This window comes from Notothenia coriiceps, unplaced genomic scaffold (genome assembly GCF_000735185.1).
Source record: "Notothenia coriiceps isolate Sejong01 unplaced genomic scaffold, NC01 NC01_scaffold00029196, whole genome shotgun sequence".
NCBI lineage: Eukaryota > Metazoa > Chordata > Actinopteri > Perciformes > Nototheniidae > Notothenia > Notothenia coriiceps.
In genome coordinates, this window is record NW_011361897.1 from 34,958 (window position 1) to 55,977 (window position 21,020).

The 21,020-nt window shown below is 40.4% G+C and overlaps 2 protein-coding genes and 1 non-coding gene across 5 annotated transcripts in view; all 3 read right to left on the reverse strand.

Annotated features, from left to right (window-relative positions):
• LOC104958711 (A-kinase anchor protein 9-like) overlaps window positions 1-8,370 on the reverse strand; it is a 42,434-nt gene extending 34,064 nt beyond the window's left edge. For 2 of the 3 annotated variants that reach the window (XM_010786483.1, XM_010786482.1), the window contains exons 1-8: window positions 8,182-8,370; window positions 7,167-7,196; window positions 4,786-4,962; window positions 4,210-4,338; window positions 3,246-3,395; window positions 2,254-3,131; window positions 1,459-1,818; window positions 716-1,115 (exon numbers count right to left, since the gene is read on the reverse strand). In XM_010786483.1, the coding sequence (XP_010784785.1) occupies window positions 716-1,115; window positions 1,459-1,818; window positions 2,254-3,131; window positions 3,246-3,395; window positions 4,210-4,338; window positions 4,786-4,962; window positions 7,167-7,196; window positions 8,182-8,229 (2,172 nt within the window). In that variant the 5' untranslated portion in view covers window positions 8,230-8,370. The remainder of the gene's footprint in view (window positions 1-715; window positions 1,116-1,458; window positions 1,819-2,253; window positions 3,132-3,245; window positions 3,396-4,209; window positions 4,339-4,785; window positions 4,963-7,166; window positions 7,197-8,181) is intronic. The other variant, XM_010786484.1, reaches the window with a different exon arrangement.
• A 1,014-nt stretch (window positions 8,371-9,384) lies between these two features.
• trnak-uuu (transfer RNA lysine (anticodon UUU)) lies at window positions 9,385-9,457 on the reverse strand. Its single transcript has one exon. It is a non-coding gene; the product is annotated as a tRNA-Lys (tRNA).
• Window positions 9,458-9,720: 263 nt separating this feature from the next.
• atg9a (ATG9 autophagy related 9 homolog A (S. cerevisiae)) lies at window positions 9,721-20,110 on the reverse strand. Its single transcript, XM_010786486.1, has 20 exons — window positions 19,953-20,110; window positions 19,598-19,653; window positions 18,441-18,592; window positions 18,268-18,311; window positions 18,059-18,123; window positions 17,807-17,956; window positions 17,230-17,371; window positions 16,963-17,103; window positions 16,736-16,856; window positions 16,394-16,569; window positions 16,189-16,311; window positions 15,924-16,111; window positions 15,069-15,222; window positions 14,406-14,585; window positions 13,735-13,941; window positions 13,396-13,628; window positions 12,855-12,972; window positions 12,398-12,674; window positions 11,439-11,587; window positions 9,721-11,340 (listed from the first exon to the last, which is right to left on the reverse strand). Exons 3-20 carry the CDS (start codon window positions 18,541-18,543, stop codon window positions 11,332-11,334), a joined length of 2,580 nt encoding a protein of 859 aa, XP_010784788.1. The 5' UTR covers window positions 18,544-18,592; window positions 19,598-19,653; window positions 19,953-20,110; the 3' UTR covers window positions 9,721-11,331.
• Between the last annotated feature and the right edge of the window lie 910 nt (window positions 20,111-21,020).

Here is a 21,020-nt window from a genome sequence, read left to right on the forward strand (position 1 = left end):
TGCCGTTTAATACTTTTTAATACTTTTTAAAAGCCTTAATTTTCGCTAAATTGATTTATCAACTTTTAATACTTTTTAAGACCCCGCGGACACCCTGTTAATAAACATGGTTCATATACTCATACTATTCGTTTAATACTTTTGAATAGCCTTATTTTTCGCTAAATTGATTTATCAACTTTTAATACTTTTTAAGACCCCGCGGACACCCTGATGAAAAAAAGAGTCTTTGTACCTGAGCTGAAGTTCACTGCTGTGAGGAGTCCANTTCACTAATAAGTAATGTTATGTGTTTTAGGTTTGACGCCACGGTTGGCCAACTGGAGACTCTGCAGAGTGAATTGGGCCTCAAAGAGGTTGAACTAAAACACCTCGCTCTACAGCTGGAGCAACTGACCAATCAGAATGCAGCTCATGTCTAACGTATTAATAAACATGGTTCATATACTCATACTATTCGTTTAATACTTTTGAATAGCCTTATTTTTCTCTAAATTGATTTATCAACTTTTAATACTGTTTAAGACCCCGCGGACACCCTGACATCAACGCTTTGAAGCCTTGATAAAAAAAAACGATTACTGCTGTTGAATGGTGATATTTCTAGCCATCTAAATGGAGACGAGTAATGAATGAAAAAAAGCTGCATGCAGTGAATAACATGTTTATCTTCCTATTAAGCCGTTACCAAAAAAACACTTATCACTCGGTGTACCTGCAGAGTCTGCAGCGGCTTGTCGTCTCTGAGCTCTAAGATTTGTTCGGCAGAGATTGCCGGCTGCTTTGTCTCCTGCTGAGACAACAACAGCAGATCCTGCTGCTTCTGATGAGACGGGAGAGCAGCCTGCTTATTCTTCAGCTCCCCAACCAGCTCATCTTCCTCTTCTGATGGAGTTATAGCAGGAAGCAGCAGGGAGGTTTCAGCAGCTTCTTTTCCCGTCAACAATACTGCTTTTTCTTTTTCTCTTTCTTCCATTAAGGCACTGAGTTTGTTTTTCAGGTTGTCTTGTTCGTGAGCTTTCAAGTTCATCTCCTCCTCTGCGAGCCTCTTCTTCTCCTTCTCCTCTTCTAGATCCCAGAGAGCCTGCCTGAGCTCTTCTGTTACCTGGCCCCACCTGAGAATACAAAGATTTAAATAAAGTTAATTCAAATGGCAGAACTACTTTCAGTCCATTTTCTGATATTCCTTTCATATTTTTTTTATTATTAAATTGACTTTTATCCAAACGCTTTAACGTAGACTTTAAGATAACATTCATAATAAAAGTCAAGCTTGTGGAAAGCAGTGGCTTTACTTGGACACACGTGTTCTTTTTATCCCCTTTACATTTTTTATTTCCCTGAAAAGTTTAATTGGGATAAAAGTTGAAACAAGCAAACGTTAAGTGTGTGAACTTTATTACAAAGGAATGTATAGGGATAAAACAATTACCCACATGGCCTTTTAAACTGCATTACCTGCTCCTGGCCTCCTCCAGCTCTTCAGCAGTGTTGATGACTTCCTCCCTCAACACATTCAAGTCCCGGTCCTTGAGAAGCAGCTCGTCACGGAGCTCCCCACACTGCTGATTCAGCAGCTCCTTCTCCAGGTCAGTCTGCTCAAACTGCTGCTCGGACAGTTTACTCGTCTCCAGCTCGTCGGGCGTGGAGTCGTAAAACCACTGAGATGGAGACTGAGGGTTGGAATTATCAGGGAGAGGGATGCCAGGAGAACAATGTGGGGTTGAGGTGTTATGACGGTTGTCGTCTTCTTCGAGGAAACGGTTTGAGATGGACAACAGAGGCTCATCTCCCAACACTTCACTGTTCAGCTCAAAACTGAGAAGTACAAAGACACATTAGGTGATTAAAGGAGCCTATAAACAAGATGTATTTGATATCCCACTTAGAGTACTGTAATACTTGCAGTGTTTCCCATACATTGATTTATTTCTGGCGGGCCGCCACAATTAAATATCCTCCGCTACAAATGGATCTCATAAAAAATAAAATAATAATTCTTTTTTTTTTTTGTCTGATCTGATGGATAGTGAGGTGGGCTGATGATCGGAAGGTTGCTAGTTCAAACACCGCCTGGAACACCACTACTAGTGTGTCCTTGAGTAAGGCACATAGCCCTCAGTTACTCCAGGGAGAATGTCCCTGTAGTTGGTCATTGTAAGTCGCTTTGGAATAAGGCATTGGTTTTTGTCATTGAAGTGATTATTACTATGAATCCAAACACACGGAGAAAACATGAAGCAGTTCTCTAACCTGTAGTCTGCAGAGATGTCCAGCTGACCGCAGCGCTCCAAGCTGTCACCGGCCATTGAAGATTGAGAGTGTGCAGGACGATGTGAGGACATGTAGCGCTCCATCAGAATATCCACAGATACATTCATGCTGTTCTCAACAGGTCCTGTTTCCAGGTCAGCTTCGTCTAGATGAACCTTTTCATCAAAACTAAAACCAGCTTTGGCTTTGTTCTGCCGATTCTTAGAAGCCTTGAGTCCCAGGACCTCCTCCTCTCTGAACTTCAGTTCCTTCTCCCTCTCCTCCAGCAGCTGCCTGACTCCCTCCACCTCCTCTCTGTGCTCCTCTTTGAGCCTCAGCATCTCCTCCTCCTGTCTCTGGAGGCGAAGAGCGGAGCTGGCCACCTCCTCACCGAGTCTCCTCTCTGCATCGGCTTCCTCCTGAAGCCTTTTCCTCAGCTCCAGCACCTCTCTGTTCAGCTTCTCCTTCTCCTCCTTGTACTGCTGCATCTCAAGGCACTGGGTTTGGACTAAGCTAAACTGCATTTGGAGGTCTTGCAGCTGTTCCTCCTTTTCCTTTTGTTCCTCTTCCCTGCTTTTCTTCTCCTTCTCCAGTAAAGAAAGCACATGTTGGTGTTTCTCCATCTCCAATGCTAGTTCTGCATATATGCGTTGGCTGTTCTTCCGTTCTTCTTCCAACTCCACCCTCAGTTTTTCCAGAGCAGTGTCAGTCTCAGTGCTGAAGCCTTCAACACACGATATTGTCTCAGGAGCTGCACTCCCTGATGGTGCCTCCTTGTGATTGAGGTCTGCATCTTGGGAGCAACGGCCATGCGGTTGTCGGGTGTTGAGGACTTCAGCCCCCGACTGGCTTTTGATGCGCAGAAACTCTACACTGGTCTGTGGGAAAGACAATCCAGAGAGTATGCAGGTTCAGTTGCTGTGCATGTGACTAGTGAAGAGGATGTTTGTAGGTGGAGAGATGCTGCAGATGTAGCTTTGAGTGGCACTTACCTGCTGGAGCTGTCTCTGCAGCCCCTGGATCTGTCCAGCTAGCGACTGCGCCTCCAGCTGAACCTGGTCTCTGCTGGCGAGCGCCTCCTGCAGGTTGGAGCTGAGCCTGGCAATTATTTCATTACGCCTCTCCACGGCCTCCTGTAGCTGCTGCAAGTGGATTCCAAAAAAAATTGTGGGTAAGGTTTTAACAAGGGCAGATATACTTTATGTGCGCAATAATACATATGAAATAAGACCATTTTCTTTGTTGCAAAAAAATCTAAAATAGATAGAATATAAATTTGCCTATAGAAATAAAAACAGCTAATTTTCAGACTTTAGAACACGATGTGAGACTATAGTCAAGACAATTTGATGCCTTGAATTCAGGTACCACGACTTTGAATATTATTTTTACAACCTTTCCACTACTTGAAAAAACCCGGTTTAAACCCATTGCTCTCCACGTGGACAAAATGTAGACACACAGAGCTGTATCTTCAGATCAGTGCAGCCATGCATAAAAGCAGACAGTTACAGTTCCCCATGGCTTCGTGATGACACAGAAAACAACTACACAAACCCTCTTAAATCATACACACTGCTAAACCAAAACTAGACTCCCATTTTCTTATGGGTCACTAAAGCATGAAGACAAATGACTCCATATGACCAAACAGATATAACACTGCAACACAGCATGCAAACAGAAACATTGATTTATAGAATAGCTTCAAAGCTCAGTTTCCAATGTGTGAATTCAGAACCTGGGATTATAACAGTGTTCATTCATGACATTAAACCCTGCTCCTTTTTTCCTTGTCATATTAAATCCTACTTAAGCCCAGCTGAGTATTTAAAGCAACAGCCAAATAAAAATAAAAGGGACTACTTAAAAAGACATGAAGGTAGTCAGATGCTTTAACATGCACAAGGAGATCAATAAACTCGCCGTTAGTGTTTTATCATTGACTGAGTATACCTTGAGCTGCTCTTTGCCGGTGAGTGCTACCAGCTCCTCTTCTTCAATATCTTCCACAGGGGACGGGCTTTGCTCCAGGGCGGGGGGCTGATCCTTCTGAACCTTTGATTTCTCCGGCTTCTGGGGTTCCTAAAAGATTAAAATTGTATCGAATCAAGGCTTATTTTGTTCCACTGTGACCAATAATTTTGTGAAGAAAACATCAGTGCAGTTCATGTGTACTCTAAAAACTTTCCCTTTAAAAAAAAAAGGCAGTAAATAATGCCACAGTTAATCCTGGCCAGGTTGCTATGACAACATGCCCTACAGGCAACGTAATGGTTAGTGACCCATTTCTCTAATGTATGTTTACAGAGCAGGGGGCACAAACCACTTGTTTAAGCAGACAGTGAGCTAACACATTCAGACAAATACTCCAGGTCAAGTACTGTGACCCGTTAAATTGTTGTGATGAAAATGTCCAGCTGTTTTACTTCAACCAGTAGTCATTCATTCTACACAAATCATGTCTTAAGTCTCCTCTGTAACTCTACTAATGATGAATGACTTCTAATCTCTCTGCGATCAGTGGGCTACCTCATGGTTGGTCTTCTTGTTCAGCTCCGTGTCATTGGCTGAGGAAAGCGCTGCGTCTACGGGTCGGCCTTGCGTCGCTCCGTCATTCTGCGAGACAGTCTGGCCCTTCCTCTTCTGCGTCTTTTTCGACGTCCCCGCACTGTTGCCTTTCGCCCGCTTCTGTCGGTAGCAAGCAAGCTGCGCAGGAAGGACAGCGAGAGGTAGACGGACACATAGGTCAGGACCACTGAGCACCACCACACTATCAGCATGGTGATGCTCAGGGGTCAACGGTGACAGAGAACTGGAGTCCAGATTTAGCTCCACAGTTGAAAAAGTTATCAAGGTATCATTCTGAAACTATAACACAAAGTGAGTAATAAATACAAGTTGGTGATTGTCCTCACTGTAGGAAGAAAGTAGATGGGCAGCCCTTATTTTTGATGAGTCAGACTTGTGCACCAAAAAAAAAAAGACAGTGCCCACGGAAGCAAGAAGAAATCCCAAACTCACACCCAAAATAGGCTGACGAAGTATCCAAGTTTAGACTGAGGTGACGATGCTAAATATTGCCAAATCTTCAGAGCTTTATAAACCCAAGAGAAGTGCAGAATTTAGTGACACACATTGGACAGTCTCTCAGCAGACCAGAACCAGCACAAGGCTGCAAAGATAGAAAAGTACATTATCCATGTAAGAATTCCTCAGCATGTCAGAAAGCCAAAATCAGAAAAAGGGAAACTGGTAAAGAGATGCTTCTTTAAAAGCATTACAACATCCTCTTTGAAATCACAAAGGGAATACAAACACAAAAACAATCAAAAATGCGATCCTGAGAAGTTCATTCACAGTGAAAAAAATCATAACCAATCAAGTCACAATATTTAGCTTCAAAATCCAGGGGGAATGATTTGGTACAAATGCACCTCAGGCCATCTCTCTGTGCAACTCCTCTTTTTAATCGTTTTGTCTCTCTTTTTCCTCTCTCTCTGCCGGTCTCTCTTCTTTAAGCAGCTTAAATCAGATTACAGCAGTCCACATTGTGACAGAGACCCTCATGAATCCCTCCATAAATATCTGACAGTCACTCATCAACTGCCTTCCTTGCTGGTGGTCAGACCTGTCAGCTGTTCCTCATCAGGCAGTTGGTCAGCTCCCCTGTCCAGATGTAGATCTTGCAGTCTGTAAGCAGCAGCAGCACATTGTGCCAAACCCTTCATCCTAAAACTCCCTGCCACATCCCACGTACAGTGCAGAGACATCCACAAACTCTGGGAAGAGGATGGCATGTGTTCAGTCTAAGGAAAAAGGGTGGAGACTGGGAGATGCATTCACATGGAGAGGAGGAGACAGAGCTCTGTGTGAGGCAGGCATCTTCAGAGCGTGAGCATGCTCAATTTAATTTGAGACTGTATGGCACTGGGAGAGGTACTTGTTGCTTTGTGCAATGAGACACATGAATGTAACAACATTGTGAATGCATGTGCACCAATGTTCATTCTGATCACATGCTACATGCCTGGTTATAAAATGACATTGTATATTTGCTCTGAACTCTTTTTAGTGCCATGCAACCATCGCCATATCATCTTCCCATTTTGTCTCTTAAGACAAAACAATAATTTCCTCAACCTTTCTTAAAATTTCCTTTTGACCTCACATCATCGTCACTGAAAACCTCACCCTTTTTGTCCTTCCATCACCGCCTCCGCCTTCCACAACACACACATCACATCTCAGAGAAACATATTAGCCAGATGAGCGGTGTTTTGCCCAAGGCCGCTTCCACATTACCGAGAGTCTGACTAACCGGCTGGGTGGAGCTTGTTGTGGCAACATCTGATGTTATTGGACTGATGAAAGCTACTATTGTGTTCTAAACAATGACAACACCAAGACACCTCACAGGATTATATTTTGTTGTGTTTGACTGTATACATACTTGCCATGCTTTTAGTGTGGCAAAAAAAACTGCACTTTGTGATGCGCCAAATACAGTAAAGGCAACTGCCAGCAGTGCATTACCATAGCAACACCATTGATGTGAGAAGAAAGTGCAACATGTTGAACCTTGTCAAATCTCATGGGCTCACTGCACCACCTGATGGCCTGCAACCAGCATGGCAGTGTGTGCAAGGTCCGTGACTACATTCAATTAATAATGCAAAAACAAATTTCCTTCACAGTTGGATCATCTGTGGTGCAAGTCATTGATTGAAGAGTGGGATTGATTCTCAAAAGCTTAGAGCAATCATATCATGGTCCAGAAAAACTGAAGAAAGTCCTGGTTGCCCAAAAGAACAAAAAGCAAGAAGACCAAGATCGCAAAGAAATATACCCACAAACCCACAATACCATGACAAAGTCTAATGTCTTTGCCAGTCACCAGTTTCAATACTTACCGACTGGCTTCTAGGCATGTCGGAGGCTTTCTGTCATAGAGAATATCAGTTGTTCAGTTAAGAAAGTATTTTGCATCATGTTAATGTGCCACCCGCATATTTTTGAATGATTTATACTATGAGCTGAGTTTGAACTACCACATCTAAGAAATACACTTCGAATGGCAACTCAGACCGGTGACCTATTTCTAATTATATATTTTAGACAACAATTGACCTAGTTCAGTTGTTAATACAGGATAGACCATTCTGTATTATTGACCCAGAACTAATATGGCCTTCTATTGAGGTGAACGCAGCTATTTGCTTTTTCTATTTTGACAACACCACAGTAGCATTTTTAGACTAGTTCAAAAGAAGCCATAAAAGAAAAAATATTACTACCAAATTCTTGTAATTTTCAAGTATTTTGTAAGTTTCACAACTTTATACAAATAATAAATGTTTTATAAATGTTTTTCTCTAATGGTATGTTCGCTGTTGAAATGTGTTTTTGTAAAAATCATATTTTATCCAAACGGGCAATAGGTAAAAAAAAAAGTCAATCTAAAATGTGCACAACTAATAAAGAAACCATGGGATGCACCTGCTCTGTGTCTTGAGACAGCTCAAATCAATGTAACATTTTAACAACGTTTTTTTCAGAGGTAAGAAAACAATAGTCTATATTATTTCTAAATACGTGTACATTTCGGTCTATGCTGAACCCAAAGTGTAAAGAAGTGCTTCAAATCATCAGGCGATCACCGTTAAGTTACTCCATAAGTGTTATTGTTGTCGTTAGCCTTGTGCAAACTCGCTAATGATCAATCCGCGGGAAATGCGCGGCAACCTGATAAAGTTACGAGCACCAGTAGTTAAACGGACAAATGAAATGTATGAAAACACACAAAACGTACGATTATGTGAAAGTGGGTGTAATGTGTGCAGTGGACCAACGCTATGACAAAAGAGTTGGCTAGCGTCAACTGCTAGCATTCAGTATTAGCGTGCGTTAAAAAAAAGAGCAACAAACCTTGGCTCTTCCAGTTTCTAGTTTCCTCTGCCGTTCATCGTCATCCATTTCTTTGGTTGGATAAAATCATTAGAAGTGTGGGACATGAGTCCTTATTCAACTTAAAAGCACACTAGACCTTCACTTCTAGCACAAGTTGGCTAAAACTAAATCTTTGAGCTTCCTTTGAGACACAACTGTCAACAGATAATATTCAATATGGCCGCCAAGTCTTTGCAACTCCGCCCTTAACGAGTTTCCCAGAATGAACAGACCAATCATATCCTTACGTTTCACGTCTTCAGCCAATGGGATTTTTGCTGCTCCAGCAAGTATTACATCGTTCAAAAACGAGAGACCCGTTGACCAATGAAACGGCTGTGTCAGTTCACCAATCTCAGACTGACGGCCCTTGAAGCCAATCAGGAAAGGCAAACAAAAAACTTACCTTCGCTCACTTTCTTGTGGACTGTCTAACGTAACGGTTAAATTTGGTTAACCGTTACATATGCTTTATGTATGCTTTACAAAACAGGGTAATAATGACCATGATTTATTAAGTTAATGTAACTATGAGAAGTTAAATCTTGTGTTTTATGTGCATTGTGCAGGTTATCTTTATTTACATTAAGAGTGACAACCCCATTGGGTAACGTTGCCTGGCCTACAGTCAGGTTTTGAAAGTCTCACTCCCTCTTCTGTTTCTCAGCATAGATGTTGTTATGCAGGTCAATGCCAGCGGTAAACAGGTGTGTCCCATGGCAACCGCTGTGTATAATGAATTCCTGACTCAAACAAACATTTTATTCCAACAAACAGAACATATGATATAATAATAGTTTGTGTAATATTTTTAGCATGGCAGTTTTATGGTTGATAAAACGTCAACATTGAAACGTAAACGGCTGGAGAAGGTAGAGGTGAGAGGATAGTCTATCGTTTGGGGAAAAATATTTCTCCAATTTACTTTGGTAAATTTCAGCAGATTGTGCCATGCCCTAGGTGAATGGTATGAAAAATACGTTTTCACCAAATTGTTATAACCAGGGGAGCGTGGTAGGTAAGAGTAGCCTAACTTACCTAACTACCAGAGACAGAGAAGGGTTAAAAGCTGGTAGTCTAAACGTTTAGTATTGCTTCATATGTAATCAAACAAAGTAATATACCAATGCATTTTGACTTCATGGAAACATTTTTAGCTGAGACGAAAGCGAAAAGAACATCCGCCCGAATAGGGACTTGAACCCTAGACCCTCAGATTAAAAGTCTGATGCTCTACCGACTGAGCTATCCGGGCTCTGCTGGCATGTCATACGTGACGCATAATAAACATAAAACAGGAAAGATTTTATTAACTTCGCTTGACATTTGTTACATTACCGTTACACTTACAACAACATACAACGTTACCGTTCTTTCTGTGTCGATAAAGATAGAGCTTTGAAAGCAGCTACCTAGTAGTAAACTAGTTAGCCGTATGCTCATTTAGGCTATGCTAACTCATCCTACTGACTCACCTTCAACGGCACCCTAGCGTCAACACACAAAGTCAACACAAAAAACATTGCTTTTTTTCTTTAATGAATTAATTTACATCTGTACAAATGATATTTTACAGGATTTATAAAACAAACAACAAAACCTCTAAACCATACTCACTTTTATCTTGAAAGTGAAGCACTGCACCATTAACCATAATAATAGTGATAACAATGTGACAAGGCTTTTTTAAATTCCTATCCAAGTGCACAACAGTAAACTTATCCTATTCACAACAGGCAATCATCATGGCACATCCCTTTTATAAATAAACTATTTAAAAATATGTATAAGAAAGATACACAACGAATAACCCCAGTAAGGTGACACCCTCTGTATTAACAGATAATTAAAGTGCATACTTCTTTGCTAAAAGAAATTGTGGTTTAATGACAGCAGAACATGGGAAAGTCATGCTGTGATTAAGCTGGATGTGGAGATGGTCATGGGAAAGTAATGTTATTTTGGGATGAGTTGCAACTCTTTAGAACAATGTGTAGCTGATGGTCATGCACTTGTGCTCGAGGTTTTTTTTGTATGGCACATACGTTAATATTACACGCTTAAAACAGCCTTCTCTGTTTGCTGCGCCATTTCGCAGGGTGAAATTAATAAATCCTGGAAAAAAAAAAAACTAGGTTGAATCTGATTAAAATGTGCTTACATACAGCATGACTGGTTACACACACAATGTTGGCCTTTTCATTGTGTACATTTGATTAATTTTACATTCTAAATGATTCCTGTGAAATATCCTAACATTTAAAGTATTTACACAGTCCATGTGTGCGTTCTGCAAAATACCAGGCTACACTGTACAATTATCTTTTAAACAAGAATTTATATGTGCAAACTGAGCCAGACTCTGAACATTTAAAAAATACACATTTTGTTACGCAATACATGCAGAAATAAATAAAAGGTAAGGAGTAAAATGGTATTTAAAACGTGGCATGGAATTTTTATACTATTTGAGGCCTTCATGTGTTTTGTGAAGAGGCAGAATGTGAGCTGAAGTACAGAGCACAGGGTAGGATACAGAGCCTCCAACTTCTGGTACACTAATACAGTAAGATACAAACAATGAAAGTCATTGTGTTAGAAGCATCTTTCTGAACATATTCATTGCAAAAGGGGGAAACAATACAGATAGCACAATTAAGATTATTGTGATCACATTGTGAGCCAGTTTTAACCTATTTTTCTACAGCAATAGTAGCAGAATAATACAGGAAATTAAGTGTTTTTTGTTAACATCATCTAAGCACCACATGCACTTTAATTATATTTTGACATTATAAGAGAGCAAAGCATAATCTGATGGCATTGATGGCTATTATAAATAACTTGATCCTGTAGTTCCTCTTCTGATACACACAATCAGATATTCACCCTGTTTGCACGTGGTAAGTCTTAAAGTATCTTTGAATGGTTTATCATTGTAACTTGTCCAGATGATTTCACTCATAAAGTTTGTAGAGATCATCATGGTACACTGGACTGACACATATCCATCTTCACCTGTGTCAGATCAGAGGGTTAATCCTGGTGAAAAGGTTTGTTTGAAGACGAGGAATGGTTATATGGACATCTATGAAGGATTTGTCGCTGATACTCATCCACATAGCTTGTTTATGTAACCTAAAGTGAGAGAATGAGAACAAAAAAAACAAATCTACTTGTTAGCACACACAGGAAAAATAACACCACCATTCCAATCACACACATAATCAATTCACCTTGTGTATGTGAGGAGGCATATCGTCCTCTAAGCCCTCTTCTGGTAGTGTATCAGGGTGTCGGGGCGCTGCCTGACCCTCCTCTGCCCACCCTCCCATGGGCACACCACGGGCTGACCTCAGTACTCTCCCCCCTGCACTAAAAGAGTCTGTAAAAACAGAAAAAACAAAAGACAGATGAGTTTAGGAAGTGCCAGTAATTACCTTGATTGATATAGCACCTGTACAGTAAAGATGCAACAATTCGTCAATCAATAGAAAATGTATTGGCTATACCTATTTTGATGCCAAACATTTGCTGGGTTCATGCTTCTTCAGTGTGAAAATGTGAAGTTTCTTTTAAATACATGATAATATACTCAATAATAGCTTTATTGTACAAAACATACAGTTTGTAGATGTCACCTTCGGCTCTGGAAAATTACACAGGACATTTTCACTATTTTCTGACATTTTATTGACAAAAGGATTATTTGAGAAAATATAAGAAGGATTAATCCATGATGAAAGAACATTTACACTTGCAGCTACTTTGCAGTAAACTGTTCTCATTTCTTAAAACACATGCAATGCTATCGTTTCTATAGTAAGTCAGTGTGACATGAAATAAAAAGACATTAGGTAAATATTCAAAGTGAGAAACTCAACTTTACACTTGAGGAAAATGTTCATGTTCCTGTAGATGTATTTGTTCAGTCAACTTGTTTTTAGTATGTAAAGATAATGGCGTTACAAGGAGTGCCGAAATCTTGTGACAACATTATGCAACAATATTATATAGTATTCTTACTATGGCATGAGTTACAGAGACTTTAGAAGAGTTTGTTGGGGACGATCATACACCTTTGCTCGAAGACTTTTTTTTAATAAACAGTAGTCATGACAGCAATAATAATAAAGACTGGTAATGCTAAAAACTATATAATTCAAATGCACATGATGTGAAACATGGAGAGTACCTGCTGTAGACCCACTAAACGGCCGTTGGCTGCTGCTCTTGTGTGACGATGCAGCCCCCTCCTGGCCCCGGGTGGTACTGACGATGGCTGAAGCTGACGTGGGAATGGCACATGGACTGGGAACTGTGGTGGGGAAAGTGTGTGAGCGAAGTAAGTGTCTGGAGTGAGGGTTGGGTTCGCTCCTCACTTCATCGGGGATGCTGTCACTGCTTTCGTCACTTTCCTGCCTGTGCCATGTGTGGCGGGACAGCTCGCCACGGGACTGCTGCTTGTGAAACTAAAGGGAGATAAAAAAAGATAGCATTAGTGCCCTGTTCATCATTATATATATTGTTTTATTCCATTTTTATTTAACTACCAATATCCCCATGGATATTCAGTGAACACAAGACTTGAAACAAATCAGCAAAGATATCCTCTGTCTATTCTATTCTCACACCTGCTCACACACAATTACCTCATGCATGTAAAGTGCATGGATGCTCATCTCAGTGGAGGCGTACTCTGAGAGGACCAGACTGGTGACCTGACCCTCCCATGCACTGCTGCCGGAGCTCACAGTCCAGGCATCCGTTCTACAGAAAAAGAATACAGAAGTTTGAAGAAAATGAGATCCTACATTGGAAACACTAGGGAAATAAAGACGAGGAAAATAACAGAGAAAAACTGATATAAATGAACTTACACTTCTCCGCTTTTTTATGTATTCTAAGTCCCATGTAAAATGTCCTTGTCATTTGTATTTATCTTTAATCCCAACCATCCTGTTGTAAGTACAGTTATAGATTGCTAAAGCGCTGGGAATTTAACCTTATTTTAGTCAACTATTTGTCGTTATATTCATCTGATTATTTTTGAAATCTCAGTCTATATCATTTCACCAAAATATCACTGTTTCTTTTTCCCAAGCCCTGTTGTTGTCACAGTTAACTTTAACTTAAATGTAAAAATATTTAGCTTGAAAAAGTTAGGCATAATTCAAAAGGAAATGTTCCTACCCAGAGCCGGCCATTGCTTTGCTGGTGGTTGAAGTGTGGCCAGAAGGCCTGTGAGCTGCACTCAAGCTTCCCCTCAGTTGAAGACTGCTGCTGATCGGGGAAAGGGAGCGTAAGGCAGATGCCCCATTGCCCAAGCCAGCTGCTGCATGATTGGTCAAAGAGCCGTCTGCGCTGAAATGAACGGAGTTCAGTGTAGACGGACCCAGCAAGACGTTTGCAATAAGGCTCCTCGGCTGCAAGAGAGAGAAGACAGTAAATCAGTATTTACTTCTGACGCTTTGATAACATCTAACTTATGACCACTGATACTCGAGCATGAATGTTGGTTTATCTCTGTACCTCAGACTCAGACAGTGGATGTGTATCTGAAGGACCTCCTGTGGCTTCTCTGTGAACTTTCTCTTTCAGCTGGCTGATGAAGTGTGTGGTCTCCTGAGAAGGCTGCCACTGAGGGTTGGTGATGGCAAAGTGCATCAGAGACAGCTCTGTCTTCCCGTCCTCTGCCTGCTGGTAGATAGACGCCTCTGTCTTCCCCTCAGACATCCACTACAGGAGGAGAGACAATCAACACACAGGTGTTCACATAGACCCTTTTATTCACTCGTCTTTTAATCTAATGTCACAAAGTCTATAGATAAGTATTTTAAAGTGTGTCTTCTTCATCTGTGTATGTCTGTTTGGCTGCATTTGCGGCTGTATCGTTTCATTATTTAAACTTTCTTTAATGAACTTACTTTGTCCCTTTTGTCGACATAAAATGAAAGGACTATGTCTTGATGAACACCGAGCCCCATGTGAATGCAAATACATTATATGCTTTTTTTTTTTAACAACTAAACTAATTTACCATACATTTTTAAGTGCTGTCAAAACAATTTATTTGGGGAATTGAAATGTACTAGTGGTGCTCAAAGATTGCTGCTAGACCGCCCTGTTAATAAGGTGTGTTGAATGTTATGAATTAAGCTATTTAGTACCCCCCTACAGCCCCTCATGTTGCAGTCCCTTACCGCAGGGTGTCCATGCTGCCTGATGTCCATCTGGGCGAAGGAGCAAGTGTCTCCTACCCCAATCACCTCCACAGTGAAGTTCCTGAAGAAATCAATGATCTCCAGAGACTTCCTCCTCAGAGAGAAGATCAGGATTATGGGAGTCACCACTGGACTTATCAGCTCCTCCAGAATAAACACCTGAAAGATAACAGAGAAAAGGCTGACCCTGTACATTTGGTTTACAAAGTACAGTTGTAAAAAAAGGCAAAGCTGAAGTTGAAACATGGTATTTAAAAAGGCATAATCATTGCGATTGAAATCTAGAAAGATTCTTGTTACTTTAGGATTAAATATTAACAGAACAGATGCTGGGACAATCTTGGAGTGGAGTGTAAACCCCTCCCTTAATAAACAAGGTGCTTCTCAGCAGGGCACTATTCCTTGTGAATCGTCTTAAAAGCCAGCAGCATACTGTAAATACATCTTTGGTTTTACAAGTCTCTCTGAGGTATTAAAGCAAATAAGGGAATGGGGGTAAAGCTTGGAAATTAAGAGAAAATAATATTCTAAATCTCTAGAAAAGTATGGATCAACATCATTATTTATTTAGAGAGAGAAGTGATTGCCCTTTTAATTATTCTGAGTCTTGATCTATATTCCCAGTTCAGATTTCATACTCACTGCTTTGTACTGGAAGAGCTGGGAGAACTGGTCTCGAGTCTCATATCTATGTGCATTGCCCTGCCAGTGGTCAGGCATGTAGTGGATATGAGCCAGGATAACCCTCAACAGCTGCTCAGGACAAAACACCATGTGCTTATCTGGGATAAATGATCTGAAGAGACAGAGAAAGACAGAAGTGGTGGCAAATAACTACATCTTATAACTCAAGAGGTTCAAAATCAAATGTGCTTGATAAGTAAATCTGAAAACCCTGTTAGTGAGGATATATCACAAGTTAATTAAAACTGTTCAGAATCTACCTGTTACCTTTCTAATGGGTTATTACTGTAAATGCCTTGGATGATTGAATATAAAGTTATATTAATAGAACTGCCTTATTCCTCAGAGTTCAATTCATAAAAAATGTCCATCATATCTAAGCATTTCAATTTATAGCTATTAACAGACTTCAAATAGTCAAGAGCTACTTAAGGAAGGAAACCCTCTTAAACTCATCCTTGTACCTCAGAATAATCTGCCGAAGAGCATTAAAGGGATTACAAATCCTGGTAGCTTTAAAAAGGGCAATTAAGATTGGCTCAGCCCTAACATCCTACATAAATTAAGATTTGTGTCTTATATTTGTTTGCCTTTCCATATTAGCTGTGTAATGACAAATGTTATAATCTATAGATCCATTATAATGATCTAGATCACAGATACACTGCTTCAGGCTAAACTACATTCTTCACCACCTACTGTATTTACACATTAAGCCAAGATAGGAATAAGCCTCTTGGGCGTTGGATTGCTAATCATTTAATGATTTATTTGTGTAATTAGAAAATGCTTTAGTTAAATAAGCTCCTCTACCTGCAGACTGTGATACACACTCCAAGAAGCGTGATGGATGAGAGAACATGCTCTACTGCCAGGACGTCCTCGTCATAGATAGTCAGTGCAATGAGGACAGCCAGAAGAGACCCGGCAAAAAACGCCACATTTTTAGCAACCACCGTCAGCAGCGGTGAGAGGAAACAGTTCATATACTTGGATGCAGCCTAAAAGAAACAAAATAAGAGTTATAAAACTAGGTTTCAGTGTAAAAGAGCATCAGGGGGTTAGTTAGTGGACTGACTTTGTAGCCTTTGCTGAGGCGGGACATGAGCTCATGGTCCAACTCATTAAAGTGCCGCAGGTAACATCGACCATACAGAGACCAGCATCTCGCTCCCAGAGAACCAGGCTCTCGTTTTATAACCTAGGCACAAACACAAAAAACTTCAGTTTAGAACACTAAATGACAAAGGAAAATGTATGAAGTTTGTGTGTACGCATGTTACCTCTGTGTAGCTAAAGAAGGCGTAGAGAATCTGCCACACCAGAATGACAGGACACAGCAGCAGATTGGCAATCCCAATCCACAGGATACGGGATGCCAGCCTGTCTGCCAGCTCAAGCCTGTTCCCTCCTCTCTTGTACTCTGGTTTCAGGCTCCACTCATTCTCAAACAGAGAACCTGCAGACAAAAAATAAAGGGAGGTAAAAGATGAATCCTTTGTAATTCTAAATCTTGACTAATAGGCAAATATATGAGTGGAAGCATGCAAATGGTCATTTCACCTGAATATGACACCATAGAAACACAGCCACATTCACACACATCACATTCAACATGGACGTACCTGGCCCCCAGAAGAAGATGAGCTCAAAGTTGTATTTGAGACCGCGGGTGTAGAACACAGACTCCCCAAGACCAGGAAGTCGAAATCGCACAGGAAGGAGTGATTTATTCACCATGGCAACCTAGAGAAGTAAAGGAAGAAAGTTTTGGTTTGGGTTTTTTTATGATTAAAAGTAGCATGGCAGCAACTAAACTATGTTTTTAACATTTCATCACATATGTTCCTACCATGTAGTTTTTAAAGCGGAGGATGCGGTGGTAGATGTCAAGCTCCGTTAGTTCTTTTTTATGGATGCAGATCTGGTGCTCCTTCTGGATCTCCACTATCCTGGCCTGAACCTCCTGCCATGTTGCATAAGGGAGTTCTGACTGAAAAGAAAACAAAGTGAAGGTTACTTTCTTTTTCTATGTGATAAGAAGTAACTTACTAAAGTACACAAGCACATTTTTAAGGCATTTCTAAAAAATAACTTCCTGACATGATTTATATCTCACCATGGTCATTTTGAGTGCGTTGATGTAGAAGGATCGGATCTCCCAGTAACAACAGACGTTGTAGAGGAATTTGAGCAGGCGGTGTAGCCAAAACACTCCAGAGATTGTCAGCACAAAAATCACAAATGCATTGTCTCGGATACTGCGGAAGAAAATATTTACTTCAATTAAAAAATGTACATATGTATTTAGCTGCATTCGGATTTTCTGACAAAGATAAACACTGCTTTTCACAAAGATAAACACTGCTATAGTTATGAAAAGAAGTACAGCATGAAAAAGGGCATTGATATTGAGCAACATTTTTGGGGTTGCCTCTTAATTCTGCAATTTTTAAATCATACATAACACGTCACACCTTGATTTTTCATCCTGGGGTATTACCAATTAAGGAATATTCAGGCAAAAACCAGTTCCATGTGATAATGTACACCACAGGCACATACTAAGAAAGCCAGTGTATACATTTGTGTGGATTGTTCTGTTTCACACTCAGATACACAATCCCATCGAAATTACATTTGCAGCTGATTTGCAAAGAAAAAGGATTATTATCGAAATGCAGCGTCACACTCACCGTGCACTGCAGACATCCACAGGGAGGAAGGCATCAGGCAAAGTGACTTTAGATGAATCAGTGTGATTTACGAACTTGTTGGCAAAGAGTATGTCATAGTCCACACAGTTAGCTAGGAACACTGTGAAGCCAATCACAAACAGCAACTGACTGCATGGAGGGAGAGAGGGGGGGAGAGAGAAAAGGGCACTGCCATAAACAAACCTCTTACAGACAAACAGAAACATAAGTTCTGGAGGGTAGGATACATACACTAGCTCAAAGACCTCTCCCAACAGCATACAGGTGAATCCATTCTTCTGGTGCAGATTATAGACGTAGCGGAGGTTAAGGAACATCGCACATGTATCTGAGATAAGCAATCCTATTTATGATCAAAGATATTAACTGTGCAAGATCAAAGTAGCGTAATACAGTCTTAATACAGTAGGAACACATGCCATAGCCTTGTAAAAGGATATTCTCTGGAAAAACAGGTCCAGGTTTTCTATATGATGCCAATGTGCTGCAAAAAGAATCATCACACATTAGTAATGGGGTTGTTTTGAGGCATCAATGAGTGTAAAAGAGGAGGGTGTGTTTATGTGTCTGAAAAGTTCATGATTTGTTTGTAATTTGTTTGTGCATGTCATACATTTGGCTCCTTCAGGCACATGCATCAGCAGGTTCTCCTCTCCGGGTGGAGAGTCGCTGTACGACGCCTCCAGGCGCTGGTACTCGGTGTCAAAGTGTGCCATAGTGACAACAGCTTCAGTCTCACCAGGTAGCTGAGCCCCCCGCTACAGACTGGAGCACAGAGAACGGGAGGGAGAGAGGAGGGGAAGGGAAGGGGAAGTCGTAAACAAGGAGGAGATGAGATAAAAGAGATTTACAATAGCAAAGGTTTACACATCATATCTTGGTTAATAATCAACTAATTTTGACACTTTCACCCTATTATGGAAAATGTGTTAAACAGACCAAAGCCTCCATTGAGGCCTTACTATAAACATTAGACTTGATTTTGGATTAATTTAGTCATTATTGATTATTAATCCTTTACAATATTTGTTTTGCCTGATATTTTAAAGCTCAGGATAAGAAACTCAGAGCTGTATTCATAAACTGTAAAAGTCTGGTTAAAGGGCAGTTTCTTCACAAATGCATACCCCAGACTACTGAACTATCTCCACACATGACTACAATTTAAGAGAGATAAAACATTTGAAAATGTGCCACAAAAGTATAGTAAAGTGTGTTTATAAGATATGGTCCTGTAATTATTTAGTGACAAATTAAATCAGTAGTGTGTATAGCAACTATGTTTCATTTGCCTTCGCCAGTTGGAGTGAAAACCAAAACTAAACTGACAAGGGTCTCTGCCTCAAGATCCTTTACTTAAAGCTGTGACAGCTACATCTAAAAGCTATAATAGCACCAGGAGTTCCCAAAGAGACTCTGCAGATTAATACTGTGTTGACTGAAGACAATGATAAAAGGGCTTGGTGTACAAACCACATATTTGATATAATGATGACATAACATTGGAAGGAAGTATTCAAGTACAACGAAAATGACCTAGAGACTAAATATTTCTCAAGAAAACAATTATGTTATGAAACTGTGAAAACAGAATCTTAAAGTGCAATGACTGAATTTAAATCTGAGAGTTACTACATAACAAATCAGGGACTATCCTTAGTTATGCAATTAATACTTGAGATGTGGTTTATGGGTGCACGTCTTACCTACATATACGGTCTCAAAACAGAGCTATTTTGTGGTTATTATCCAATACAGAGATTATCTTACCTCCATTGCAGTACAGTACGTCCTGTCCAGTGAGGGTGTTTACTCAACATTACCAGCTGTAAAAAAAAAATACGTTCTTGTCAGTCTTATCCAGGACCATAACAGACTCTAGGAAGGGACTGTAAAAGCCATATTAATATTAAAAGGCAACATATAATGAGGCACAGGGCTAAACCAACAAAAGGTGACAGAAATAGCTGATGTTTAGTGGCAGTTTTATCCTGGATATAATAAGCAGCAACACAGACAAGAAAGAAGCTAACACAGGAGATTCAGGTGTTGTTGTTGTCGTGGTTTGACAGCACAGGCCTGGCTCCCTCCCAAAAATAATAAATGTAGGCTATGCCTCCCTTACCGATGGGTTCTTCCTCCTCCGCTGCGCCAAGTTAAAAGAGTCAACTCCAGGGGGATTTTTTTGTTTAATCTAATACCTGTCTTGTTTTCGTTTTTCTGTTTGCTGCGTCTCGAAGTCAAACACGAACCAGTTTCATTTTCCAAATAGCTAGCACTGTGGCGTCTGTCATAGCTGACGGATAAGGACATTACCCAATCAGAGTGAAAGTTCGCTAACAGGAAGAAAGAACAGCCAATCAGATGTAGTTAGAGGCGGGCTCTAAGAAGACATTGCATGTATGAGAAGTAAGTGACACGCCCTGCATGAGACTCCATGACAAGCCCTTCATTTGCTGTGGTTAGGCTTATCAAATGGTCGTTTACTACCACCGTCTGGTCATTTTTTGTAGCACTACTGGATACTGTCAAACTGTACATTCACTGATACTGCTAAATGTAGATTCTACACACAATTGCATTTCATGGTGCAACCCTGAGTTGCAAAATGACAATAAATGATCCTTCAACCTTACATACAAAGATAAATACAAAGATCTATACGTTATTGTTATTATTATACACCAGGAGTGCAATTAAAAGGCAGAGGAAAAACAGCACAAAAAAAAACATCTTCAAAAACAACATCCACAGCTAATATAAACTAGTCATGACGAGATGAAACCTTATGAAGCTTTGAAGCTTTCCAGCCAATTCGTTCTCTCAAGGGTTCATCTCATCAGGATCATCTGAACCCCCCTGTTGGTGTACTGTTAATTATTGCAAATAAATAAATGTCATTATTGCACATGATCCAATTGGTTTGCACTGGCAGTTGTGATATTGCCAAAAATAAAAGTGTATCATTGAGAAGTTAGGACAAAATGAATGGGCAGTGTACTACATTTTGTAAATGATACCTACTTCTGCTTAATGATCTCCTAAAGCTGTTATTTGCCTGTGTGTTGTGTTTTGATGGGTATACATGGGGTGGTGGAGCTGACTATACAGCATCAACATGATCTTTGCAAAGCGAAACTCACCTTCTGTTGCTCTCTGCTGATGAATATTCAAATGTGATTGTTAAGCCTCT

What these genes read in the sequence shown, in the direction of transcription:
- atg9a (XM_010786486.1), bottom strand. Translation starts at nt 18,543, where the DNA reads ATGGCACACTTTGACACCGAGTACCAGCGCCTGGAGGCGTCGTACAGC. An exon ending in ACGCACTCAAAATGACCATG is followed by an intron (nt 17,104 to 17,229) that starts GTGAGATATAAA and finishes TTTTCTTTTCAG; the next exon opens with TCAGAACTCCCTTATGCAAC. An exon ending in GTTTAGTGGGTCTACAGCAG is followed by an intron (nt 11,588 to 12,397) that starts GTACTCTCCATG and finishes CTGTTTTTACAG; the next exon opens with ACTCTTTTAGTGCAGGGGGG.